General features: G+C 42.4%; 1 protein-coding gene across 1 annotated transcript in view; it reads left to right on the top strand.

The window, feature by feature from the left end:
* Nucleotides 1-27,809, top strand: part of LOC137436478 (spectrin beta chain, non-erythrocytic 1) — a 213,486-nt gene that overhangs the window by 156,603 nt on the left and 29,074 nt on the right. Inside the window, exons 25-35 of the mRNA XM_068130302.2 lie at nt 1,526-1,750; nt 2,103-2,192; nt 3,194-3,472; nt 6,788-6,918; nt 9,971-10,175; nt 10,755-10,949; nt 12,388-12,567; nt 20,136-20,380; nt 20,522-20,660; nt 23,233-23,317; nt 23,437-23,633. Of these exons, the coding sequence (XP_067986403.2) occupies nt 1,526-1,750; nt 2,103-2,192; nt 3,194-3,472; nt 6,788-6,918; nt 9,971-10,175; nt 10,755-10,949; nt 12,388-12,567; nt 20,136-20,380; nt 20,522-20,660; nt 23,233-23,317; nt 23,437-23,633 (1,971 nt within the window). The remainder of the gene's footprint in view (nt 1-1,525; nt 1,751-2,102; nt 2,193-3,193; nt 3,473-6,787; nt 6,919-9,970; nt 10,176-10,754; nt 10,950-12,387; nt 12,568-20,135; nt 20,381-20,521; nt 20,661-23,232; nt 23,318-23,436; nt 23,634-27,809) is intronic.

The following is a 27,809-nucleotide window of genomic DNA, read 5'->3' as shown; positions in this document are numbered from 1 at the left end:
TTTGTGGTAACCCCGTGGAGCGCATGGTCTGGAGCGCATTGTCAATGGCGGCTAACCGAGCCGGTGTGATGACGCACACTCCCCCCGCGCAGCGTCGTTGTTGTTGTAATTGTTGTTGTAGTTGTAGTTGTAGTTGTAGTTGTAGTTGTTGTTTGGGGAAGAAGATGGAAGGAGGTATGGGAAAGGTCCTAAACTCACTACTGGTGCCATATAATCACATTCTGGTGCAACGAAGAGTCAGAATTAATGGAAAGGAGTCCTTAACTGACATAGACTAAGAATAACTAGCAAGATGTCCGAAAGTTGTCTACGTGAGATGCGGTGGACCTGGGCACGACATTTAATGGGGGAAAAAGGGGAAGGTCGGCTCTACTGATTGTTGTTTACAGACAATGGGACTAGGGAATGGGGGATTGGGGATAGTTGGGGAATATTGGGGAAATAGGGGAATATTTACAAGCGGATATGGAGGCCAAATTCCATATTCGCAACAATATATATATCAAGAAATATACACCAACAATTGGGAGAATGACAAAAGAGGAGGAAAATACAAAGAAAAATTGGACACAGTGGGGATAGACAAAGAAGGCTCATTGGAATGGTTACGAAGAAGACAGCTCAACTGGGATGGAGAACGAATCATAATAAATGCCCAAGATCAAGGACACTACACCAATGCATTTTAAAAGATGGCGAGACTGAGTCAGACAGACAAGTGTAGATTCTGCAAAACAAAAACAGAAAGTATGAGCCACCTGCTTTCAGCATACAAAAAACTATCAGAACAACTTTCCACACAACAGCACAATAAAGTATGCGAAGTGATTCATTGGCATATCTGCAAAAAAATTCAACATCCCAGTTCCAGAAAACTCGTGGGAACACGAACAAAGGGCAATCATTAGAAATGAGGACGTCAAGCTCACGTACGACCTGATGATCCCATCGAGTGTAAACATAGAAAACAAAGCAATGCGTCTGGATATTGTACTCAGGTCCATGACTCTGAACAGCTTGGTCCATGAACCCTTACCAAAGAGGAGGTGGATACTTTGAGTCATGGGAGGACTCCGTTCCACCTCCTGAAACACGCAAATGGAGATAATAACCGACACACACAATGCTCACATATGAGCTGATATCAAGTGTGAACATAGAAAACAAAAAAAGGGTATATAATCAGTAAGGCAATATTATTCTTTAAAATGATATGTACTTAACGTATAAAAAATGTGAAACGTTCTGCATTTCTTGGATCATTTTGAGTGCCATTTGTAGAACTATTTGAATGCCCCACATACCAATCACATTCATTTTATTTTTAACAGTAATGTGCTCGCTCTACTGGTACAAATCTTATAATTTATTTAATTAATTTAAATTCCTGTTAAGAGGAAAAATTAACCTTTTCATTCTGGCCAGACTACAAGAAATAAAAACAACCGTCTGCAGATGTGCTCTGTGAGCTTGACCAAATGTGAAGCTTTAACATTGGCTTATTTTCACCATGGCCACGATGCAGATGATTGAAAATCAGATGGAAGTGCGTCGGAGGGAAACCGAAGAGCTCCAAGCACAGGCTGCAGTATTACAGCAAGAGGGGAAGGCTGGAGATGAGGCTGATGGCATTCAGAGGGTTGTGGAGCAGAGACTTGCTCAGATTAAAGAACCTCTTTCTCAGCGGAGGCTTAAGTTACTGTCATCCAAGGAGTCACACCAGTTAAAGCGGGATCTGGAGGATGAAATGGTGAGATGGTCAATTAATAGGGTTTGGATCGTGTTTTAATGAAAACGTGGATTTGAAAGTTTTTTTTACATGTTGGGTTAAATTTAAAAGCAACTGTTGTTGGTTCTACAACCATACCGTTTCCATACTTGGAACTGCAAGTGGCATCTAACTGTGGGTCGTTAAAGTGTAATTACGAAGTGCATCTGTAACTCCTTCTTGGTTCCATTTTTCTTAAGTGCAATTTGGTTTGGCAAAGGAAAGTGATGTTTTTAGAAACTTCATAATAATGTTTTATTGGTGAAGATTTTGTTCTTAACAATGGCTGTTTGTTACTTCTGTGTTTGAGTTGGCCATGGTGATGTTTTCCCAGATGTGGGTTGAAGAACATATGCCCCTGGCAACATCTACTGATCATGGAGATAACCTGCATACTGTGCAACTCCTCATCAAGAAAAATGAGGTACCGTAATCCACCTTCTATGATGACTGATGCATTGATAAGAGATAAGACTGGTCTGTTACAGACTGACTAGTAAGACTTATCCTTGATTTGTAATGTCCAAATTATAATCTGGCCTAAAGCTTATGTCACACCAAAGGAATTGAATATATTCCGAGTGCTTGTTAATCCAAAGAAAAATACTTTGGGGAACTTTTACTTGACATGATAATACATTAGCTCTTCCTCATCTCTCTGATGCAGAATTGCTGTGACATTTTCAAGGGAAGAAAGCAATATTATTTAAGTACTGTTTTCACTTTCATCTGAATAATTTTGGTCAGTGACATGTAAACTTAAAATGTATTGACTAGTTTTCCTTGGCATATCTGGGGAACTTTAGATCACCATCTTGTCACTTATTTGATATACTAGTTTGTTATCAAGGGTGAGGATAATTTTTTTTGTGACACTGTTTCACCTCGTTTGGATAATGAACGTAGAGCAGCAACGAAGGCTGGAAGGGTGGAAATGCGAATGGTTCGGTGGATGTGTGGAGTATCGTTGAGAGAGAGGAAGACAAATGATGAATTGCGAAAGATGATGGGAATAGAGCCTGTGATTGATGCTGTGAAGAGGAACAGGTTGAGATGGTTTGGTCATGTGTTGAGGAAGGATGAAAGTGACTGGGTGAGAAGAGTGATGGAAATGAATGTAGAAGGAAGTAGAGGATGGGGAAGACCAAGAAAGACTTAGCTAAAGATGGTCGAAGAAGAAATGCGGGCAAGGGGGTTAACAAGGGGAGATGCAGAAAATAGGGCAAAATGGAGAAGATTGTCATGGGGACCGCAAGGCTAACCCCCGCTCTAGCAGGGAAAATGGCCTTAAAATGCATGTTGTTGTTGTTTCACATCGTTGTTATTTCGACATCACATTAATGCATAAGTACATGATGTTTCATTTAGAAATATATGATTGGTCGCCATTGTCAAAGCAAACTTGATCACCCGTTACTCGCACAGAACCTTGACAAGGAGCTACAAGGTCACCAGCAGTGGGTGGATGATGTCTGTGAACGTGGTGAACGCCTTGTGGTGCATGGCACACCAGATGGTGAGGCTGTCTCCTCACGGCTCAATGACTTGCGTGAACTCTGGGCAAAGCTTAGAACCGAGGTGGCATCACGGGCGGCCCGACTTGACCAGTCCCTGCAGGCACACCAGTACTACTCGGATGCAACAGAAGCTGAGTCGTGGCTGAGTGAGCAGGAGTTGTACATGATGGGAGAGGACAAAGCAAAGGTGATTACAATCAGAACATACAATACATGCATTTTACATCTTCACAATCACACCAAAGCACAATCCACTGACAGAATCTCCAGTATGTTTCATGTAAGCACATTTTGTAAAGTTATTGAATGATAAAGGCATAATGAGTCAAATTTGTTTCGAGCAACTGTCATTGTATACCAGCTGTGGAAACCTCGGATAGCAACTGTGAAAATTATGTCCTTTTTGTCTCCATATTCCTTGTTTTTCTTCTTTCTTCCCATATATTTTACTTCTACATCCTCAACGTTACCCTATATTTTCCCTCCTTGTTTCGAAAAAAAAACAAAAAAATATTAAAATAATAAAAGAAAATTAAAAAAATATAAAATTTTTTTAAAAACTTTACTTTTCCATTCAACAACTGTCTTACTGTACTTGAATTTATTTCTGCCTTTACTTCATTATTTTTTCCAACTTTTCTCAATACTTCCAAACTAAATCTTCATTGGATATAAATGCTCTTAACTGTTTCCTTTAAAAGCACTTAAAAACATTTTTAAAATGCTTCACTGTCCTTATATCTCATTCAGGAGTATGTCATGTGTTCTATCTCAGTCAGGAGTATGTCATGTGTTCTTCTTCACCACAATCTATTCCTCTTCACAAATATTACATTCCAAAATTGCCAAATAAGCTCAACACTTGTTCCATCAACCCTCCTCCCACACCTACAGCACCACATTTCTCTGTGACTTCAACAAAAATTATTACCACCCATCCCATGATCTTTATCTCCGTTTGTCTAAATTGGGAATTTAGAATCAGCATTCCTACACTTAATGTCCCCTTCTTTCTGCTCCCCCCCCCTCACTCACCGCCTCAAAGCTTCACGTTCCACCTTTCTGCATCACCCCTCACCCCACCCTCTCAATGCTTCCCCTCACCTTCATTATCTCACTCCTCTCTGCGCAAGTGCGATCGGGATGAATTCAGAGCCAAAGTAACGGTACTGTACTGCTAAACTGCACATTCGTTTTCCGATCCGTGTTGAAAATATAACATTCAATTATTGAAATGGAGTTGTGCTTCAACCATAACCATAACTGAGGGCATGGTGTAAAAACCAAACCCCTTAACTACAGACCTATTAGCTTACTTCCAATCATCAGCAAGGTCATGAAATCCATCATCGCAGTTGATATGAAATCCTTCCTTTTCCCTAACGTCCTCATCTCAGATCACGAATTCGGAATTCTCATTCATTCTGTCTGTCTCTGTCTCTCTCTCTCTCTCTCTCCGAATGAACCGTATGGCTAACCATCCCACCTACTTTCTTAACAACCCTCTTGAGGAAGTTTAGTCACTCAAATCTTGAGTCTCACTGCCAGCAATGATCTTTCTGGGTTTTAAAGTTGGCCTTCAAAGCCTGCTGCCAATTGGGCATCCTGAATCATACAAAGTCCTTCCTTGGCAAGAAGCAAGGCCTCCATCCACAGCTAGATGGAGTGGTGCTCTCCACTCTGGACTGGTGCCCCTGTTTCACACTTTGATGCCATGGAAACCAAGGTCTTCAAGATAATTGGAGTCTCCTGTGATGAAGCAGAGTCGATGACTTTACCATCGCAGACAGTCTGTTGTCTCTCTGTCTTATACCGCCTCCTTCTGGTCTTGCACCCTCTGCTCTTTCCGTGCTTTTCCCCCTGTCCCCTCCACCCCCCAGGTCTTTGCAGGTCACACGCGGTCCACCATAAACCCCATTCTGGTGAAGCTCCTAAAATCCCGAATCACTGCTCACCTCCACTCATTCCCTCCTATTTTTCCCTCCCGTGGAGCCAACTTCTACCTTCTCTTCAATCTCATACTGCCATCCAAGAATGAAAGAGAGTGGGGAAACACACCAATAGCAGGGTTAAGACACACCAACAGCAGAGAGAGAAAGAGAGAGAGAGAGAGGGAGAGTGGGGAAACGCATCAACAGCAGGGTTGAGGGACAAAATCGAGCGAGACTTGGATAAATAAGGGATGTGAGGATGTGTGTGCCTTTCCAGATCACCTGCTGTTCTTCACCCCTGTCAATTCACAGGGGAGTACAAAACAAACCAAGTAGTTCAATATGATTACTTCAGTTGTTACATTTTCAGATTTTAGTGGATATAAAAGCCATGTTTAACAGTACCAGTTTGTTTAACTTTAACAGAACCATATTTGTTCACACAGAATGACCCATTTATTCCTATCAATGTATTGGTGTATGTCGGAACGTGTATGGTTTCTGTAGTAGATGGTAGAGGCTTGTGCATTGACAGCATTTTTGCTTACTGTGGTGAATTGGAGCTGCAAAAATGTTATCGTTTTGCCAAATCACTTTATCTATCTATAATTCCAGTAATCTCTGTTTGTACGTTTGTCTGTGACCGCTGTTTCTCGACAACCACGGGTCCGATATACTTTTAACTTGCCAGGTATATTGCTGGGGACCCGAGGATGTGCCTTTTCAAGGTTTCATATTAATCGGACAATTACTTACCGAGCTATGTCCAAAAAACGATTCAACCAATCAGAGAGCAGCGAACTATCGCGTGTGCCGAACGTGGCGGACACACTCTGCCTCGGATGGCACATTTGAGAGCGTATTCATTTATTTCACGTTTGCAAACTATGTTGGCGTTAAACTATGTTTTAAAACTAATAAAAACGAATTTGCGATTCATTCGCTTTCCTGCGCGTTTGTGCACGCGATGGCGATTTCTTTACCAAACTCCGGAAGCCGTTCGCTTTGGACCAAACCATTTCATGTAAATAGAGGGGGGGGATTGTCACCGTACTCGCAAGCCGTTCGCTTTGGACCAAACCATTGCATGTAAATAGAGGGGGGGATATACTTTTAGATATATATATAGTACGGGCATGCCCTAGTGTTAACAAAGACAATAACTTTAACAATTTCATTAAAAGTGGCATCGGGTGGCTAAGTCGCACATCCCTCTGCATGATGAAGGCGGCTTTCATTATAAACAAAAGCTAAGACTTGATTATGCTTATAATATCGGGAAATAATATATTTTTTAAATCCTCTGGCTGGCTCCCTTCTCTCGAAAAGACATTGGTATAGTGATTTGTCTGTGGGCCAGCTTCATGGAAAATTAGCTCGCACACCAATTCATACTTTGATACATTAAGATGTTTTTAAGTGAACATTGAATTAACAATTAAAGCAATAAAATGAAATAAAGCATGCTGGCAAATCAACTAACATGTAGTTTATCTTTATGGCAAGATGTTTTTAAGGCCTTGTTATTCAAAAGAAAAGCATGACTTTACTATTTATTGTCACTATGGCAGGATGAACAAAGTGCAGCTGCTATGTTGAAGAAACATCAAAGTCAAGAACAGGCTGTAGAGGACTATGCAGAGGCTGTCCATCAGCTCTCCGAGACAAGTCGTCAATTACTAAATGAAGGTCATCCTGAGAGGTATTACAGTGACTTGCTCCCTATTACTCCCTATAGAGGACTATGCAGACTATTACAGTGAGGTATTACAGTGACTTCCTCCCTATTACTCCCTATAGAGGACTAGGCAGACTTACAGTGAGGTATTACAGTGACTTGCTCCCTATTACTCCCTATAGAGGACTATGCAGACTATTACAGTGAGGTATTACAGTGACTTGCTCCCTATTACTCCCTATAGAGGACTATGCAGACTATTACAGTGAGGTATTACAGTGACTTGCTCCCTATTACTCCCTATAGAGGACTAGGCAGACTATTACAGTGAGGTATTACAGTGACTTCCTCCCTATTACTCCCGATAGAGGACTATGCAGACTATTACAGTGAGGTATTACAGTGACTTCCTCCCTATTACTCCCTATAGAGGACTATGCAGACTATTACAGTGAGGGATTACAGTGACTTCCTCCCTATTACTCCCTATAGAGGACTATGCAGACTATTACAGTGAGGTATTACAGTGACTTCCTCCATATTACTCCCTATAGAGGACTATGCAGACTATTACAGTGAGGTATTACAGTGACTTGCTCCCTATTACTCCCTATAGAGGACTATGCAGACTATTACAGTGAGGTATTACAGTGACTTCCTCCCTATTACTCCCTATAGAGGACTATGCAGACTATTACAGTGAGGTATTACAGTGACTTCCTCCCTATTACTCCCTATAGAGGACTATGCAGACTATTACAGTGAGGTATTACAGTGACTTGCTACTTATTACTCCCTATAGAGGACTATGCAGACTATTACAGTGAGGTATTACAGTGACTTCCTCCCTATTACTCCCTATAGAGGACTATGCAGACTATTACAGTGAGGTATTACAGTGACTTCCTCCATATTACTCCCTATAGAGGACTATGCAGACTATTACAGTGAGGTATTACAGTGACTTGCTCCCTATTACTCCCTATAGAGGACTATGCAGACTATTACAGTGAGGTATTACAGTGACTTCCTCCCTATTACTCCCTATAGAGGACTATGCAGACTATTACAGAGAGGTATTACAGTGACTTGCTCCCTATTACTCCATATAGAGGACTATGCAGACTATTACAGTGAGGTATTACAGTGACTTCCTCCCTATTACTCCATATAGAGGACTATGCAGACTATTACAGTGAGGTATTACAGTGACTTGCTCCCTATTACTCCCTATAGAGGACTAGGCAGACTATTACAGTGAGGTATTACAGTGACTTCCTCCCTATTACTCCCTATAGAGGACTATGCAGACTATTACAGTGAGGTATTACAGTGACTTCCTCCCTATTACTCCCTATAGAGGACTATGCAGACTATTACAGTGAGGTATTACAGTGACTTGCTCCCTATTACTCCCTATAGAGGACTATGCAGACTATTACAGTTAGGTATTACAGTGACTTCCTCCCTATTACTCCCTATAGAGGACTATGCAGACTATTACAGTGAGGTATTACAGTGACTTCCTCCCTATTACTCCATATAGAGGACTAGGCAGACTATTACAGTGAGGTATTACAGTGACTTGCTCCGATTACTCCCTATAGAGGACTATGCAGACTATTACAGTGAGGTATTACAGTGACTTGCTCCCTATTACTCCCTATAGAGGACTATGCAGACTATTACAATGAGGTATTACAGTGACTTCCTCCCTATTACTCCCTATAGAGGACTATGCAGACTATTACAGTGAGGTATTACAGTGACTTCCTCCCTATTACTCCCTATAGAGGACTAGGCAGACTATTACAGTGAGGTATTACAGTGACTTCCTCCCTATTACTCCCTATAGAGGACTATGCAGACTATTACAGTGAGGTATTACAGTGACTTCCTCCCTATTACTCCCTATAGAGGACTATGCAGACTATTACAGTGAGGTATTACAGTGACTTGCTCCCTATTACTCCCTATAGAGGACTATGCAGACTATTACAGTGAGGTATTACAGTGACTTGCTCCCTATTACTCCCTATAGAGGACTATGCAGACTATTACAGTGAGGTATTACAGTGACTTCCTCCCTATTACTCCCTATAGAGGACTATGCAGACTATTACAGTGAGGTATTACAGAGACTTCCTCCCTATTACTCCCTATAGAGGACTATGCAGACTATTACAGTGAGGTATTACAGTGACTTGCTCCCTATTACTCCCTATAGAGGACTATGCAGACTATTACAGTGAGGTATTACAGTGACTTCCTCCCTATAGAGGACTATGCAGACTATTACAGTGAGGTATTACAGTGACTTCCTCCCTATTACTCCCTATAGAGGACTATGCAGACTATTACAGTGAGGTATTACAGTGACTTGCTCCCTATTACTCCCTATAGAGGACTATGCAGACTATTACAGTGAGGTATTAGTGACTTGCTCCCTATTACTCCCTATAGAGGACTATGCAGACTATTACAGTGAGGTATTACAGTGACTTGCTCCCTATTACTCCCTATAGAGGACTAGGCAGACTATTACAGTGAGGTATTACAGTGACTTCCTCCCTATAGAGGACTATGCAGACTATTACAGTGAGGTATTACAGTGACTTCCTCCCTATTACTCCCTATAGAGGACTATGCAGACTATTACAGTGAGGTATTACAGTGACTTCCTCCCTATTACTCCCTATAGAGGACTAGGCAGACTATTACAGTGAGGTATTACAGTGACTTCCTCCCTATAGAGGACTATGCAGACTATTACAGTGAGGTATTACAGTGACTTGCTCCCACCGACGCCACTAACAGTTCAATACCCTTCATTTCCATCCAATGCTTTCATGTAGTTTTTCTGTGATTCTGTGGACTATTTCAGGATAAGCATGAGGTCTCTATTCGTTTTTCAGCAAGCATAAGCATACCCAATATCCTGTATGTAATGACAGTACTCAATATTAAACCGTAACACAGCCTATGTTGTGTACTCAACCCAAATGTGCAAACAATCCAAATCCAAATTTATAAACACTGTGTAAGACTATATTGTCTCGTTTCTGTCATTCAACAGTGAGCGTATCAGCTTGCGACAGTCCCAGGTGGATCGGCTGTACGCGGGCCTCAAAGATCTCGCAGAGGAACGCCGTGGACGACTTGAAGAATGTCAACGGCTGTTTCAGCTGAACCATGAGGTTGATGACCTGGAACAGTGGATTGCTGAGAGGGAGGTTGTCGCTGGCTCACATGAGCTTGGCCAAGACTACGAGCATGTGACGGTGTGCATGCAACCATTGATTTGTACAACAGTAGCACCCTCAAATCACTTTCTCCACTTTAATGCACTTACTGTAAGAAAACCTAAGGGTGCACTTTTAATTTAATTTTTTTTTTGTATACAAGATCGAGGCTCATGTAAGAGCTAACATTGATCACAAAAAGACAAACTGACACATAAAGCATATGATAAAGGGAGCGGGAGAACAAGATGGAGAGCAGGGACATCGGGAGATCTGTGGGAGGGAGAGGGCTTGGGAGGAGGCATGGGAAGGGGGGGGGGGGGGTGGGAGAGGTTAAAAAAAACACATGGACACTGCTAGGACTTCCAGGAAAGAAGTTAAATTTATTTGATGTATAATGTATGAGACCATCAAGCTGTTTCCTCGATGAATCAAGCAAGAAACCATTTGCAATAGTAAAAAAAAATCATCACACAAGGATTTCCACACAGCCAGACTTTTTTATTTTAATTTTTGGAGCATTCAACATCATTAATTATCCCTCATAATCTCTCATTAATTATCATTTCCACCTCATATTAATATTTGCTGAGTTGTTTCGGTCCCTCCCTCATGTAGATGCTGCAAGACCGTTTCAGAGTTTTTGCCCGAGACACAGTGGCCGTTGGTCAGGAGCGCGTATCAGCTGTAAATGCTATGGTGGATGAAATGATTGCATCAGAGCATCCAGATGCTGCCACTATTGCTGAGTGGAAGGACGGCCTCAATGATGCTTGGGCAGAACTCCTGGAACTTATTGAGACTCGCACACAGGTGCGTATCACTACACAAATGACTGTGGAACAACAACATTATTGATATAGTGAAATTGCTCTTTTTAAGGGCTAGCAATGACATTTATATTAATTTGTCACTACACTCTAATCTGAGAACTCAGAATATTCCAGTAAACCTTTTGAGGATTCCACCTTGAAAACATGATGCTCTTGATCACGACTTTTTTTTGCCTTGTCATAAGCTTTTGTTCTTTATTTCAAAGCCAAACGATATATTTTGGTGTTGGGCACAAGCCCACTTATTGGGTTCAAGTGCCACGAAGCCAGAATCTGAAAGGGAATTCAGCAATCAACTATATCTGCATTGCATTTAATGTCCTGGGCTGACACCATACTACAAACAAAAACAACAACAACAGGCATTTTAAGGCCATTTTCCCTGCTGGAGCGGGGGTTAGCCTTGCGGGCCCCATGACGATCTTCTCCATTTTGCCCTATTTTCTGCATCTCCCCTTGTTAACCCCCATTTCTTCTTCTACCACCTTTAGCCAAGTATTTCAAGGTCTGCCCCGTCCTCTACTTCCTTCTACATTCATTTCCATCACTCTTCTCAACCAGTCACTTTCATCCTTCGTCAACACATGACCAAACCATCTCAACCTGTTCCTCTTCACAGCATCCATCACAGGCTCTATTCCCATCATCTTTCGCAATTCATCATTTGTCTTCCTCTCTCTCTCACTGATACTCCACACATCCACCGAACCATTCGCATTTCCACCCTTTCCAGCCTTCATTGTTTCTGCTGACACCATACTGAGCTTTATATGATGGACTGCTCGTTGGTGTAGACTAGAATTACATAACTGACTGTCACTGGAAGTGGTGCTACAGCCATTACTCTTGAATATAATTATAATTAAAATCTGAACAAAAGATGCCCTCTCTTGCTTTTAAAAAGGTCTCATGCCTGAAATCTGGCTTCACATTCCTTCCCACAGTATTTAGCATACCTCTCTCAACAGTTGGTTGAGAAAATGTATTGTCCATATTATTCCATCGACACAGACCAATTCTATATTCTTCAAAAATTGTAAAGACTAGTTTTTAATAAAAAATATATTCAGGTTTTTGCAATGTACTTCTGTGAAAAAGGCAAAATGCAGCACTTGGCCTACGTTGATTTATTTTAAACTCTCATTTTGACACATGAAAACTTGTGTCAAGGGATATTTCCCTATTTTTCTTGCAAGTGGTTTATGTTCAAGCTCCATGATGCTGAGATTGCTTTAAAAATATTTATGCACATCTTCGATGGACATAAACACAAAAATTGTTTCATATTTCTTGTTGTTTGTAGGAAACCCACTTGGTAAAACTGCACAACTCAACAAAGAAACGTCACAGCCATGAATGTCTTCATGATTCTTGATTGGCATTATTGAGAACAATGGGTTTGTTTTTACCTTTCCCAGGTACTTGCAGCCTCGTTTGAGCTTCACAGCTTCTTCCAACATGGACGTGAGGTGCTCAGCCGTTTGCTGGAGAAGACACAACAGTTACCAGATGATCTGGGACGAGACCAATACTCAGTGGAAAGCCTGCAAAGGGTCCACAGTACATTTGAAGATGATATCCAGATGCTGGATTCACAAGTATGAGCTTCATGTGCCTTTGATTACGCTAGTCTAGAGTCTAGAGCTTTAGGTATGGTACATTGGGGCATATTTTCTCCCTTTGAATGATACATCTTTTACAATCCTGGGGAGAGCTCTTTGTGAAGAAAAGCAATTGACGAAGTGATTTTTTTACGCCTCGCCGATGAAGTTGCTGCAGGCATTATGTTTTTGGGTTGTCTGTCTGTCCTTCCGTCCAAGTGTCTGTGATAGTTTTTCGTTACCGCGGTAACTTGAGAATGGCTGAAGGGATTTAAATCAAACTTAGATCAACTATGTACTTATGATGTAAAGATGAACTGATTCAATTTTGGGGTCAAAAGGTCAGAGATCATGTTCGGTAAAAAATCCTGCTACCACGGTGACGTGTGAACCAGCGATGGGATTTTGACCAACGTTGGTACAAGTATGTACTATGATGTAAAGATGAACTGATTCGATTTTTGGGTCAAAAGGTCAGAGATCATGTAAGGTAAAAATCCTGCTACCACAGTGATTATTCATATACAGTGACTTGTGAATCAGAAATGGGATTTTGACCAACGTTGGTACCAAAGTACCAATTTGATTCTGGTGTCAAGAGGTCAAATGTCAGAGTCTGTAATAGGTTTTCGTTACTGCGATAACTTAAGAACGGCTGAAGGGAACTAAGTCAAACTGAGTACAAATACATATTATGATATGTATTGATAAAGATAAACAGATTAGATTATGGGCGCAAGAGATCAAAGGTCAGAGGTCCTGTTAGACAAAAATTATGTTACTGTGCTATAACTTGTGAACCAGTGATGTGATTTTGACCAAACTTGGTATAAGTACATATTGTGATGCAAAGATGAACTGATTAGATGTCAGCATCAAAGGTCAGAGCCTTCGTTCTTTTTCGTCAGGTAAAAAGGTGATACTTGAGAACAGCTGAGGGGAATGAAATCAAACTTGGTACAAGTATGTATAATAATCTAATAATGTGTGTGGAGGCGTATAGTTCGACGTCGAAGAGTGCAGTTATAGTTTTTATGTGGAAGAAATGTTATGGTGGGTATTGTAAAGATAAAGTTTTGCCAATTAGAGGAGAGAAACTAGGGAGTTTGTGGAAATGGATTGTCAATGTGTCAAATATAGACAATCAATCCCTTGAAGGAGTTGTGAAGATTATGGTGCAGGTGCACATGCTATAAGAAGATGTAGGTGATGAGGTGAATTTTAAAATAAATTGTACTTAAGGAAGTGAAGTGACAAAACAAGATCGGACTTTCGCTCCCTGTTCCCTGGGTGAGGTTGTGTCGTCCGAGCTCGTCCACGTCGATCAAAGTGAATTGTTATTTTTTTCAAAGTTAAGTTTTGATTTTGCTATTACGTGTTTACTGTGCGTTTCTAGTTCGATCTTGTTTTGCATTTCGTGCAAATTTGTGTATTATTCAGTTTGATCGTACGAGTTTGGGGCCTGGCCTGCCCAGTCTGCTCATTTCGGTCTTTTGTTTATTTACGTTCGTTCCTCCTCTGGTTTACCTTTTTTTTAACCTCCTGCTTCCCTATAACCTCTTCCCCTTTGTTTAATGTCTTAAATGCAATAATAAAAAAAAACATAATAATAATTACCTTCTCTCCTTGCGGCCCACCCTCCCACACCCGCAAACACGTGTTATTCCAATAATTCACCACACTCCTTCAACCTTTCTCCTGCTTTCTCAAATCCGCTTTCACCTAATCTTCAAAAAAATAATATTAACGAACAAAATAAAAACGAGGCCCTTCCTTCCGTACTAAAAAATTGCTTATACACCATGTTGATCTCCTTTTCTTCTGCATTTCAGGGAATTTCCCAAACTGTTAACGGTTTTGTTTTAAAATGTTTAACCTCCCCCCTGCCATGTTGTATTCATTTGTATATTATAAACTCACTCTTCTTCTTCCTATTCAAAAGGCTGTCTTCAATTTGCTCATCAAATCTTTCCATCACAAAAAAAATTCAGTCTCTTACAGTTCTTCCTTTCTTCATTCAAGCGGGCATTCAAGTTTGCCCGCATTCAAGCGGGCAAACTCCAAGCGGGCATGAAAGCCCGCTTGGAGTTTGCAAAAAAGCACCTAAAGGACTCTCAGACTGTGAGAAACAAGATTCTGTGGGCTTTCATGTGTCTTTCACTGAGGAGAGGCTTCCGTCTGGCCACTCTGCCATGAAGCCCAGATCGGTGGGTGGAGTGTTGCAGTGATGGTTGTCCTTCTGGAAGTTTCTCCCATCTCCACACAGGATCTCCGGAGCTCAGCCAGAGTGACCATCGGGTTCTTGGTCACCTCTATTACCAAGGCCCTTCTCCCCCGATTGCTCAGTTTGGCCGGGCGGCCAGCTCTAGGAAGAGTCCTGGTTGTTCCAAACTTCTTCCATTTAATAATTATGGAGGCCACTGTTCTCTTGGGAATCTTCAATGCAGCAGAGATTTTTTTTTGTAGGCTTCCCCAGATCTGTGCCTCGACACAATCCTGTCTCTGAGCTCTGCAGGCAGTTCCTTCGACCTCATGGCTTGGTTTTTTGCTCTGATATGCATTGTCAGCTGTGAGACCTTATATAGACAGGTGTGCGCCTTTCCAAATCATGTCTAATCAATTGAATTTACCACATGTGGACTCCAAGGTGTAGAAACATCTCAAAGATGATCAAGAGAAATGGGAGGCACCTGAGCTAAATTTCAAGTGTCATAGCAAAGGGTCTGAATACTTATGTTAATGTGATATTTGAGTTTTTTCTTTTTAATAAATTTGCAAAACTTATCTAAAATCCTGTTTTCTCTTTGTCATTATGGGGTATTGAGTGTAGGTTGATGAGGGAAAAATGAATTTAAACGATTTCAGCATAAGGCTACAACATAACAAAATGTGAAAAAAGTGAAGGGGTCTGAATACTTCTGGAATGCACTGTGTGTACACTACCGGTCAAAAGTATTAGAATACCTCAATTTTTCCAGTTTTTATTGAAATTTATGCAGTTTAATGTCTCAATGTACTCTGAAATTAAGCATAGAACAAATAAACAATTGGAGATAAAAAAGAAATCATAAGAATCATTTTGTTTAACAAATTTTAATTTAAATTTTTGACAGCAAAGTAGTCACCTTTTGCAGATATAACCGCCAAACACACTCGTGGAATTCTTTCTACAATGGAAATCAAATATTGTTCGGGAAGTTCTTCCCAACACTGTTGCAGAAGTTCCCACAAAATGTGTTGCACTTGTAGGTTGCTTTGCTTTCACCCTTCTGTCCAGTTCATCCCAAACCAGCTCGATGGGGGTTAAGTCTGGAGACTGTGCTGGCCATTCCATGATTTGAAGCCTACCGTCTTGTTCTTTTCCTCGAAGGTAGTTTTGACATAGCCTGGAGGTGTGTTTAGGGTCATTATCTTGCTATAGGATGAACCCCTGACCAACTAGGCGTATACCAGAGGGTATTGCATGGCACTGCAAAATGCTGTGGTAGCCCTTTTGGTTCAGGGTGCCAGTCACTCTGTGCAAGTCGCCGACTCTGGATCCAGCAAAAGAGCCCTAGACCATCACGCTTCCTCCTCCATGTTTGACAGTTGGTGTCACACACTGAGGAACCGTCCTTTCGCCTACTCGACGGCGTACAAAAACCCTGTGTGATGAACCAAAGATTTCAAATTTTGATTCATCGGTCCATAAGATCTTCCAGTCTTCAGTAGTGCACTGGCGGTGGGTGCTTCATGGCCCAGGCAAGCCTCTTTTTCTTATTTTGCCATCTTAGCAATGGCTTTCTTACTGCCACTTGACCTGTCAAACCTGCAGCTCAAAGTCTTCTCTTCACAGTTGAAACTGAGACTTGCTTACTTCGACCAGTGTTAAGCTGTGCTTGAAGCTGTTGTCCTGTGAGCTGCATACCACGCAAGCTGTTGACTCTCAGAAACTTGTCTTCTGATTCTGTTGTGGCTTTGGGTCTGCCAGACCTCTTCCTGTCAGAGTTTCCTCCAGTTTACAAGTGCCTTTTGATGGTGTAGGAAACTACTCACTGACACCTTGGCTTTCTTTGTAATTTCTCTCAAGGAAAGACCTCCACTTTTAAGGGTCATAATGGTCTGTCTGTCTTCCTTTGTTAATTGCCTTTTTCTCGCCATTATGACAGCAATATACTACTTCCTGCAGTGCAATAAAACCACCTTTAGAGGCCATTTTTCCCCGCAAGTGGGGGTTGGCCTTTTTCGGGGACCGTGGTTGTTGTTGTTTTTTGGGTCCCCTTTTTGAAGCAATGTTTTATGGCCGGATGCCCTTCCTGCCGCCAACTCTTTTTGTCGCCTTTTTTTTTTACGACAAACAGGGAATTACCAGTGAACTGGTACTCAATTTGCCGACCTCGGAAGGATGACAGGCTGAGTCAACCCCCCTGGCGTTAATTCAGCGATCAACCGGGATTCGAACCCAGGATCCTAGGATCCTAAGCTGGCACCCTAGCCGCTAGCCCAACACCAGGCTCCTGCAGTGCAATATTGTCCAAATAATGCTTCAGAGGGTGTAGTAACAGTCTGTTACAATACTGCTTTTATACAGACAGGGGGTTTGTAATCAAGTAATCAGCAGAGGTTGGGACACCTGTAGGAATTGTTTGCATCAACTTTCAAGGCTTAATTTACTTACATTTCTGCAGAACAGCTGTAAGTTGTTAACCCATTACTTGTTCCCTGAAGAAGGCCTTTTTTTTTTTTACAATATAACTGCAATTTACATTATTTTCCCGTTTTTGCTCACGTAAACTTTTTTTTAAACCTCGAGTAGTTTACTGCTTATGTTTGTACCATTTCAGGTTATTCACTGGACTTGAATTGCTTAAATTTCAATAAAAACTGGAAAAATTGAAGTGTTCTAAAACTTTTGACCGGTAATATATATATATATATATATAAGTGTGTGCACGTATGTGTGTAAGTGTGTGTGTGCATACAATGCGTACAAGTTGCTGTTGTTGACTGCTATCTCCACACGTGAGTGGATTTCAGGAGTTGGAACGGAGACATACCAGGTCTCAAAGTATCCGCCTCTGTTTGTGTGTGTGTTTGTGTGTGTATATCATGTGTAAAATGTCATGTATAATATGTGGAGAATCACATATCAATATGTGTGTAAATAATCCTTACTATATAATTCACGGACCGGTATGCGTTTCCACAAATGGCCGGTATGTGTTTGTGTTTGTTTGCCGCAACTCCTCCTACAGTTCTGGGCTGATTACACCCAGACTTGCTCTGTTGGATCAGCATATCCCCAATTAATGTGCATCGGGGTGTTTTTATCTTTGTCGATGGTGGTTTTGGGGGAAGGAAGGGGGAGGTGAAAGGGTGCAAATTCTCCAGTAAATGCCTATAATGAAGCACTGCTACAGGTGGGAGTGGGTATTACATGTTCCCACCCTTTACAGAAAGTACAGTATTCTTATCCCCATGTTTTCCAGTACAGCGAGGTATTTTGAATTGCACGTTTAAATAAGGATAATAACACAAACCCTTGGTCGCTCCTGTGGGGAGCGGGTGCTTTTAGTATGTATGATATGTCATGTATATTTTGTATATAATCACGATTCATGTGCATGTACAATCACAACGTTGCATGTGTATGTATAAATCAAGATTCATATAAGTTGTGTGTGTGTGTGTGTGTGTGTGTGTGTGTGTGTGTGTGTGTGTGTGTGCGTGCGCGTGCGTGCACCCTCCGCCACCACTGGTCGTCATCTCCACACGTGGTCCCACTGAAGCATGGTCCCATCCATTCATGGCCTTCACTTTAAAAATATTTTTCTCTGCAATTTCTTTTCTGATTGATGCAAGGCTTTTTTTTTTTTTTTTTTTTTTTGTATACAAGATCGAGGCTCGTGAAAGAGCTAACATTAATCACACAAAAAGACAAACCGACACACAAAACACAAAAAACAAGGGGAGCGGCAGACAAGATGGGGAGAGAGGGGGAAGGACACAAACACAACATTTGAGAGCAGGGACATCGGGAGGACTTGGGGGGAGGTGGGAGAGGAATAAAACATATGAACACTGCAAGGACTCTGGGGTGAATTACCGGGGGTAGAAAAGATCAAGGTTTTCGATGGGGGAAGATAAGAGATGGTGGTGAACAGCTGTTTTAAAGACCTGGAGGGTGGAGTGGGATTGAAGGGAGTGGGGGAGTTTGTTCCAGAGGCGGGAGAAAAGGGGAATGAAAGAGTGAAGGTGAGCAGAGAGCCTAGACTTTGGCAGTTTAACCATAAGAGAGTTGCAGGCAGATCTTGTGCGACCTGAAGGAATATTGGGGGGACAGAGCACAGAGAGCTGGGGGAGCAAGGCCGGAGAGGAGTCGGTAGAAGACAAAGACCACCAACCTGCCTGCGGTGAGTGAGTGAAAGGCCCTCGGAGTTGACTACATCGCAGGAGATTCCAATGATTCTGAAAGCTTTGGCCTCAACAGCGTGAAGCCGAGCAAGGTGTGAGGCAGGAGCACCAGCCCAGAGGGGGGAACAGTATTCCATTGAGCTGCGGATGAAAGCCTTGTATGTGGTGAGGAGCTCAGGTGTGCCAAGGAAGGACTTCGCACGACGGAGGATGCCCAGTCGGCGACTGGCTTTGGAGGCCAGATTGGAAATGTGGTTTTCCCAAGAAAGATTATGGCAGATAGTGAGACCCAAAAGCTTGAGCGACAGAACTTCTTGGAGAGGATTGTTGAGAAAGTAGATGGGAGGGTTGTCCAGTCGTTCCTTTCGGAGGTACTTCCCATGTGCAATATTTTATTGATAACTCTGACATCATAGGTCACGTCACATGGTATGGCGGCAGTATTGGATTAAAGCAAAAAAGTTTGATTTATGTTTCTCCGAAACCACTCAACGAAACAAATTGAAACTTGGCATGTCATTAACAACCCCAGGGAGTATATAAGTTGATAACGATGACGTCATCAGTGAAGTGGTAGTCCAGCCATAATTGGTTGAATCAAAATCTTTAGCCATAAAATGTGAAACTTCATATATCTGATCTACGACGAGTGAAGAATTAAATTTATGAGGTCATCGGTCACGTGGTCTGGTAGCCATATTGGATTGAATTTTTTTTTTTAACCCTCCAGAACCACTTATCAGATCGATTTTGCTTTGTAATATTGATTTTTTTTTTTTTTGGAATATTTTTTCATATTCACCTTCATTGATGCAACTTAGCCTTAATTAATGTGCACAAAACTTGTTAAATGTCCGATTAAAATCAATCAATAATTAATCAATACCGCTATGGATAATGGCAATGTATGTCACATAATAGGGTGCATGAATGATATGGGTATATGGGCCATAATAGCAGTGTTCAGTTAACATTTTTCTGTTCAGAATGAGCGTGCGAGGCAAGACTATATGATCTACCGAGTGCCGTTCTAGTTAAATGATAAGACATCATCTGATTGGCTTTTTTACGATATTATTTTTGATATACGATGCTGAGTTTGCTCACAAACAGTGATGGTGATGTAAAGGTAAAAATACTGTGACCAAGAAAATCCTTGTGTGTTGATGCAGGTAAAACAGGTACAGGACGAAGCCGGCCGGCTTCAAATGGCCTATGCCGGAGATAAAGCTGAGGAAATTGTTCGACGGGAACGTGAGGTGGTAAATGCTTGGGAGGCCCTGCTCGACGCCTGCCGTGTGCGGCGGGTGCTCCTTGCTGATGCAGGAGACAAGTTGCGATTCTTCAGTATGATCCGTGATCTCATGCTCTGGATGGAGGGCATTATGCGACAGATTGATGCCCAGGAAAGCCCGAGGTATAAATATAACTGTAAGGCATGACTTTTTTCTCTAATATTTGTAAGTTTGTGTTTGCGTGCATTAAAATACAAAAACAAATGTAAGTTGTTTAATTATAAAAACCAAATTGTTGATGTTAAATTCATTATTCCTCACAGGGATGTGTCATCAGTTGAGTTGCTCATGAATAGCCACCAGGGGATAAAAGCTGAGATGGATACGAGAAACGAGAATTTTTCAACCTGCATCGAGCTGGGAACTATTCTTCTTGAGCGCAAGCATTACGCCTCGGAAGAGGTAAATCTGACAGCCATAACACTTGAGACCAAAATGCAGATATTATTGTGCATTTTGACCATGGATACAAATAACCATCAGAAAAATCATGATCCTATGATCCTGGGAAAATAAAGGAAAGATTATTGTTGTCTGATAATTGAAGGGAAATATTGCTATTTACTTGTGACCAACACCATTAAATTGCATGCATTATTTTACATAAACTGCTTGATTGTCACTCTAGGAAACATTAATGAACCTGTCTGATAACCTTTAGACTTTAGAGGCTTCTCCCTTCAGTTGTTTATCCCTGAAAAACGCCATTCCTTTCACACTGCGAGGCGCATGGTGTTGCTAAAGCTAAAGGGAACAGTCCTGGATGGGTCGCCACTCCAGCGCAGGATACGTGAATGACCTATTCCTCAGAGCTGGTACTCGTTTTGGTGACCTCGGAAGAATGACAGGCTACATCAACCTACCTGGTGTTAATTAACGGAATGACAGGCACTTGAACCCAGGACCTTAATGTCTTAAGTCAGCCACCTTAACCGTTAAGGCAACACCAAGCGTATCCATTAAACTTTCCTTTGTTTTTGTGTCACCTCTTTTAAGTCAAGGTGACAGTAGATTGCCATACGTATCTCAACATCCACATCATTAGTCCCTTACCAGTTTCACTGGAGGGGACTATAGGTTTTCTCTCCGTCTGTTTGTCCGACCATCCCGTCTGTCTGACCGTCAGTCCTACCTGTGATTTTTCAGACTTTTTTTTTTACATGTTGTACCATTCACAGCTAAATATAGCTGCCTGTTGAACTATACGTTATCTCACCTATGCTCTATTTATCAGTCTTGTGTGTGTTCCTTTCCTCCCACATGGACTATTATTTCATGTTTGGATAAACAACTTTTTGACATCCATAAATGATGTTTTATGTGTCAGAACATTCAAACATCGAAAATTATGTCTTCATTAGATATTTACAGCAGAATTCATACTGTCAATCTGTCCTTGGCATTCAGGCAAACCTTAATAACCCAACTTGTTTATACGAAAACATTTGCTCCTGAAATGTATACTTTGAAAAAATAATCAACAAAGATTTTGAGCTTGGGTTCTCTGTTTCAGATACAACCTCCATTAAAAAGGTTATGCATATGGCATACCTGGGATAAGCTTGAGTAAACTTGGCTCTATTCTTATATATTTTAGAGGTGTGCGTAGACTGGCAAGCATAATGATATATTGGGGTTTTGTCAACCTTTTGTTGTATACAAATAGCCCGCTTACATTGGCTGACTGCAAACTCTTCCCTGTTCCCTAAGGCAGCTTCACTCCACTCGTGTTCCTTTATCCAATGGCCAATGCCATTTAAGGAATTTACCTGGTGTATAGGAGGGTTAATGTTGGAGAACAGACGATGAAAAACAATAGACCAGCAACCTGCCTGTGATCGATTAGGGGAAGAAGATCAGGGGAGATTACAATTATTTTGAGACCCTTAGATTGCACAGCATGTATGATGTGTTCATGGGGCATCCAGATGTGATGCTAGGGCACAAGCCCCTATCAGAAAGCAGTACTCCATTGAACTATGGACAAAGGCGCTGTAGACTGTGAGTAGCTGTGATTTTCTAAGAAAATATTTGGATCAAGAGGATGCCCAGACTGCGGCGGGCTTTTGAGGCCAGCTTTGCGATGTGGTCAGCCCAGGGAAGGTCATGGATGATGGTGATGCCCATGAGTTAAAGTGACTGAACCACTTCCGGTGGTCGATCAAGCAAATAAATAGGAGTTCATTTGGCAATCATTGTCAAGTGATAGGATAAGATTGAGATTTTACAGGATTTATGGACATGTTTCATTTATCAGAACAGAGAGGATAATCATTACAAGATCAGCAGAGAGAGAGAGAGAGAGAGAGAGAGAGAGAGAGAGAGAGAGACACACACACACAGTTGCAGTCTGCCTCGCAGAGGGATGGGGGTACTGTCCAACCTGTGGGATCATCTACAAAAAGGAAGAGAGGATTTTCCAGAGCATCGATGAAGTCGTTAATATATAGGAGGAACAAGACTGGGCCCAAAATACTGCTTTGGAGAACTCCAGTCTCCCCTGAGAGAGGGGAGGAGAGGACTCCATTGATGGCAACACTTTAACTGCATGAATGGGGGACGTCAAATATCCAGGAAGGAAGGCGGCCTTCTACGCCACAGGCAGAGAGCTTGGCAAGCAAAAGCAGGATACCAGACTTTGTGGATTGCCCGCTATGTCCAGGAAGACAGTCCAAATCTCCTGTTTAAGATTGAGGGTCCCCATGCAACTATTTGCTGAGAGACAACATGTCCAGAGTTTAGTGGCCAGGATGGAATACAAACTGATGATCTGAGATCAGACTGTTTGAAAACAGGAAATACTTAACAACAGAAGCAACTAGAATGGCACTAGGTAGAGTAAACACCTGTTTAAAAAAAAGAAAAAAGATGTGTTTTCTGTGTTTTCCTGATGTTCCTGTGTTTTCCTTGTGTACATGACATTAAAACAGTCAATCTGAATGACACCTGGACTGCATGTTCTGGATAACTACAGGTTGAAGAAAAACTGGCTCATTTGACAAACAAGAGGAAGGAAATGGTGGACAAATGGGAGGAGAGATGGGAATGGCTGAAACTAAGTAAGTAACCAAACATTATTATCTTTGTCACCACTCACATGAGATAAGCTACTGAGGCTTTTATATGCTCTTTCCTTTATGTAAATGCATGCCTTAATTGGTGTGGTACACTCTGACAGTATTGGAAGTTCACCAATTTGCACGTGACGCCAATGTGGCTGAGGCCTGGATTTTCGGCCAAGAGCCTTACCTTAAGAGCCATGAACTTGGCATCAGTGTGGATGACGTAGAAAAGCTGATCAAGCGGCACGAGGCCTTCGAGAAGTCTGTGCTAACCTGGGATGAGCGCTTCTCTGCCTTGCAGAAGCTCACTACGGTGAGATCTGTCTTCATTTTTAGCATTTTTTGAAAAAGGAAAGACTTTATCACTGGTAACTACAACATAAATACTGCAATCTTCCCAAGTATTTTTCAGTGCTTGTAACTGTGCCACTAATGATTCAATTATCAAAATGATACCGAGCCATTAACTGGGTTTGGAGTTATTGATTTAACCAGGAACAATCTTAATATGGTGTTTAGATGTTGTTCTTTCCGTTTGTTTTCCCACCGCCACTCCAACCTCCTTACTCTCCCTTTTCTTTGCAATCGTAGTCCCCTTCTTTACTTCTCTCAATTACTCCTCTCTCCTTCCCACCTTTTGCTGATGTGGCTGATCCACGGCCAACTCCACACATGGCTTGCTGACTTCCTCTACTTTCATAGCCAACATGTGCCTCTCAATGGAATCCTTTAATCTTCTCTCCCTGTTAAGGCTGGAGTGCCCCCAAGGCAGTGTTCTGGGCGCAGTCCTCACTTCATTCCTGATCTTCATCACTGATCTCTCTGACTCTTTGGAAAATCATCTTTATCTATCTGCTGATGACTCCACCCTGTGCAGTGACATCCCACATCCTTCAGACAGGCAGGCTGAAGCCTCTTCCCGCTCTTGAGACCATGACAAAATCACAAGCTGGTCAAGTACTTGGAATATGTCTTTCAATCCTGACAAATGTCTCTCTCTCTCTCTCTCTCTCTCTCTCTCTCTCTCTCTCTCTCTGTCTCTGTCTCTGTGTCTCTGTCTCTGTCTCTCTGTCTCTCTCTCTCTCATCTGGTAAACCCCCCCCCCCAATCTACCTCATTAACAATTCTTTTGAGGAAGTTCAATCATTCAAACTCCTGGGTCTCACTATCAGCTACGATCATTCTTGCGCAAACCACATTTCAAAAGGTGGCCTCCAAAGGCAGCTGTCGACTCGGCATCCTCTGTCATCCAAAGTCCCTCCTTGGCACACCGGAACTTCGATACACGTACAGGGTGCTTAATCCACAGTTTGATGGAATACTGCTCTTCCCTCTGGGCTGGCTCCCCTGACTCAGCTTGGTGCCATCGAAACCAAGGCCTTTAAGATTTAGTGGAATCTCCTGCATTGAAGCTGAGTCGAAGGGTTTATCACTACGCCATCACAGGAAGGTCGGTGGTCTCTCTGTCTTCGACCGCCTCCTTTCTGGTTTTGCACCCATTGCTCTTTTTGTGCTGTGTACCCTTTCCCCCAACCCCCTCATCACCTCCAGGTTTCTGCAGGACACACATGGTCCACCATCAACCCCTTCTGGTGTAACTACCTAAATCCAGGATCACTGCTCACGTCCACTCATCCGTACTTCTTTTTTCATGCCTGCGTTCCTTTTTTTTTCTTTTAACTTTCATATTCTCTTCAATCGCATCCTTCCCTCTGGTCTTGAAGACAGCGATTCATCACCATATCAGAGCATCCCCAATCCAAAACCATGATCTTTTCTACCCTCGTATACCCCTCCACCCACCCCAGCCCATTCCCTCCATACAAATTTCCAGTTTTCCCTACTTGGAGCTTCCTTATGGAAACATCTTGTCCACCCCATGTATCCTCTCCTGACCCCCATTTTCCCCCACACACTTTGTCCATGTCTCCCTCTATCTTGGCCTTCAACTCTCCTGTTGGTGTTTCCACCCTTTCTCTCTACTGTTCCTGTTGTGTGCATCTTTAGTTTGTTTTGTCCTTTCATGTCCTGTTATGCCCTGAGCTGTTATGTCTTACGTGCCTGCTAGGCAGACCCCGAATGTTATTGGCCATTATAAAGCTTGCAGTGTTAAGTGTGGAAAGTTCTGAGGAGATTGTGGCTGGCTCAATAGCACAGTGGGCTGTTGACGCGTTATCAACGGAGGTCCGTGGTTCGAGCCCCGCATTGAGTCAGAATTTTTTCACACGTAGCCCTTCGCAGGAATTTGATTCCTGTTTCTAAAATTGTATTTGAATTAATCTTCAATGCATTTTTACATATTCACACATACATACGCATGCATATACTTACGCTAACATTCGGGGTCTGCTTAGCAGGCACGTAAGACATCGGCCATGATAAAGCTCGCAGTGTTAAGTGTGGGAAAGTTCTGAGGAGATTGTGGCTGGCTCAATAGCGCAGTGGGCTGTTGACGCGTTATCAACGGAGGTCCGTGGTTCGAGCCCCGCATTGAGTCAGAATTTTTTCACACTTAGCCCTTTGCAGGAATTTGATTCCTGTTTCTAAAATTATATATATATATATATATTAGGGTGGTCCTTATTCCTCAACATTCGGATTTTCTAAGCTCCAACCCCCGGGATTCATTGGAATAATCGAGAAAACTCTCCTGGTGAACTTTTTTTCCAATCGGACAACATTTACCCCTCCCTCATCGACCTTGAAGTTTCACCCTGAGGAATAAAAACAACAATCCTTGAAAAAAAAAATTTTGTGCCATTTATTCCCAAAACGTTAGCTTATAACACACAACATACAGTATTTTATAAATGGTTACCTCATTACACAGTTAAATGTATTAAACTATAACAAAAATCTTAAGCAAAATGTCCCACAAGGCTCCTAGGCCCGTCCGACTTAGTGCTCCTGCTCCTGCTGGGCCGCCACACCAGCAGCCACGGTCTTCTTTCTGGAGTCCGGGAACTCCGCGCGATGACGAGAGACAACTTGGAGGAGAAATTGCAGTTGCTCATCAGCCTGAGTTAGCATTCGGTTGTATTCCTGGATGAGGGCAACTCCTCGCTCCGCGTTGTCGTTGATGACTGCTATCCCCTGCACGAAGGCCGCCGCTGTCCGGAAGTCTTCCCGCTGCAGCCAGGTCGCGGGATCGGTGTCGAGGAAGCCGTCTTCCAGGTGCAGCTTCTGGAAGAACCGTCGCGTGTTGGTTGATGCCATGTCTTGCAGTTGGAGTCCTGAGACGTCTTGGCTGCGCAGCTTTGGGCGCTTCGCTGGAGATTCATCTCCCACCGTAGTGTGAAGTGAGGTGAGTATTTGCCTCTTCTCCTCCACCGTGACCAGGCGGTCAAAGAGCGCCAGAGCGACAAGCTCCTCCGAGAGGTACCACAGGTGCCCTTGCAGCTTGGTCAGAGCTGCCTTGCCCACGTCCTGGTTGACGTCCATGTAGATCGTCAAATCCTTCAGCAGTTGCAGGTCGTGTCGAGGGGCAGCTGCGGCCTCCGGAGCCATTGTCCAGGCTTTCGCGTACAGGCGACTGTTGCCCTCATCCGGGAATACAACCGAATGCTAACTCAGGATGATGAGCAACTGCAATTTCTCCTCCAAGTTGTCTCTCGTCATCGCGCGGAGTTCCCGGACTCCAGAAAGAAGACCGTGGCTGCTGGTGTGGCGGCCCAGCAGGAGCAGGAGCACTAAGTCGGACGGGCCTAGGAGCCTTGTGGGACATTTTGCTTAAGATTTTTGTTATAGTTTAATACATTTAACTGTGTAATGAGGTAACCATTTATAAAATACTGTATGTTGTGTGTTATAAGCTAACATTTTGGGAATAAATGGCACAAATTTTTTTTTTCAAGGATTGTTGTTTTTATTCCTCAGGGTGAAACTTCAAGGTCGATGAGGGAGGGGTAAATGTTGTCCGATTGGAAAAAAAAGTTCACCAGGAGAGTTTTCTCGACTATTCCAATGAATCCCGGGGGTTGGAGCTTAGAAAATCCGAATGTTGAGGAATAAGGACCACCTATATATATATATATATATATATATCTATATATATATATATATATATACACATATATATATATATATATATATATATATATATATATATATATATATATATATTGTTACAGACGCGGTTTTGGATGTTAGTTTACCGAGCGGTTTGGTATGACCGCGTCTGCACAGTTTACCCGATTCCACTCGAACGTTGGCCAAATCGCGCTATGCTAAATCAATTAAGGAAAGGACACAACGGCTGGATTAAATGACGCGACACCAGGGGTACAGTTCTCAAGACCTCCGGAGGAGGTTATAATATTGGTTTGCAGAACGTTTAGATTACAAGGACAAGAGGTACAGCATAGGAAGGTGGGCACTTAAACACGGTCTTATATTAGCCCCGACAGACCACAGATAAACGGGACAAGACTGACTCACACAGGGATTGATGGCAAGGAAGGGCAGGTAGTCGATGGATAGCACAAGGTGC

This window comes from Myxine glutinosa, chromosome 11 (genome assembly GCF_964187855.1).
Source record: "Myxine glutinosa chromosome 11, kmMyxGlut1.1, whole genome shotgun sequence".
NCBI lineage: Eukaryota > Metazoa > Chordata > Myxini > Myxiniformes > Myxinidae > Myxine > Myxine glutinosa.
This window is presented reverse-complemented; position numbering and strand designations above follow the sequence as displayed.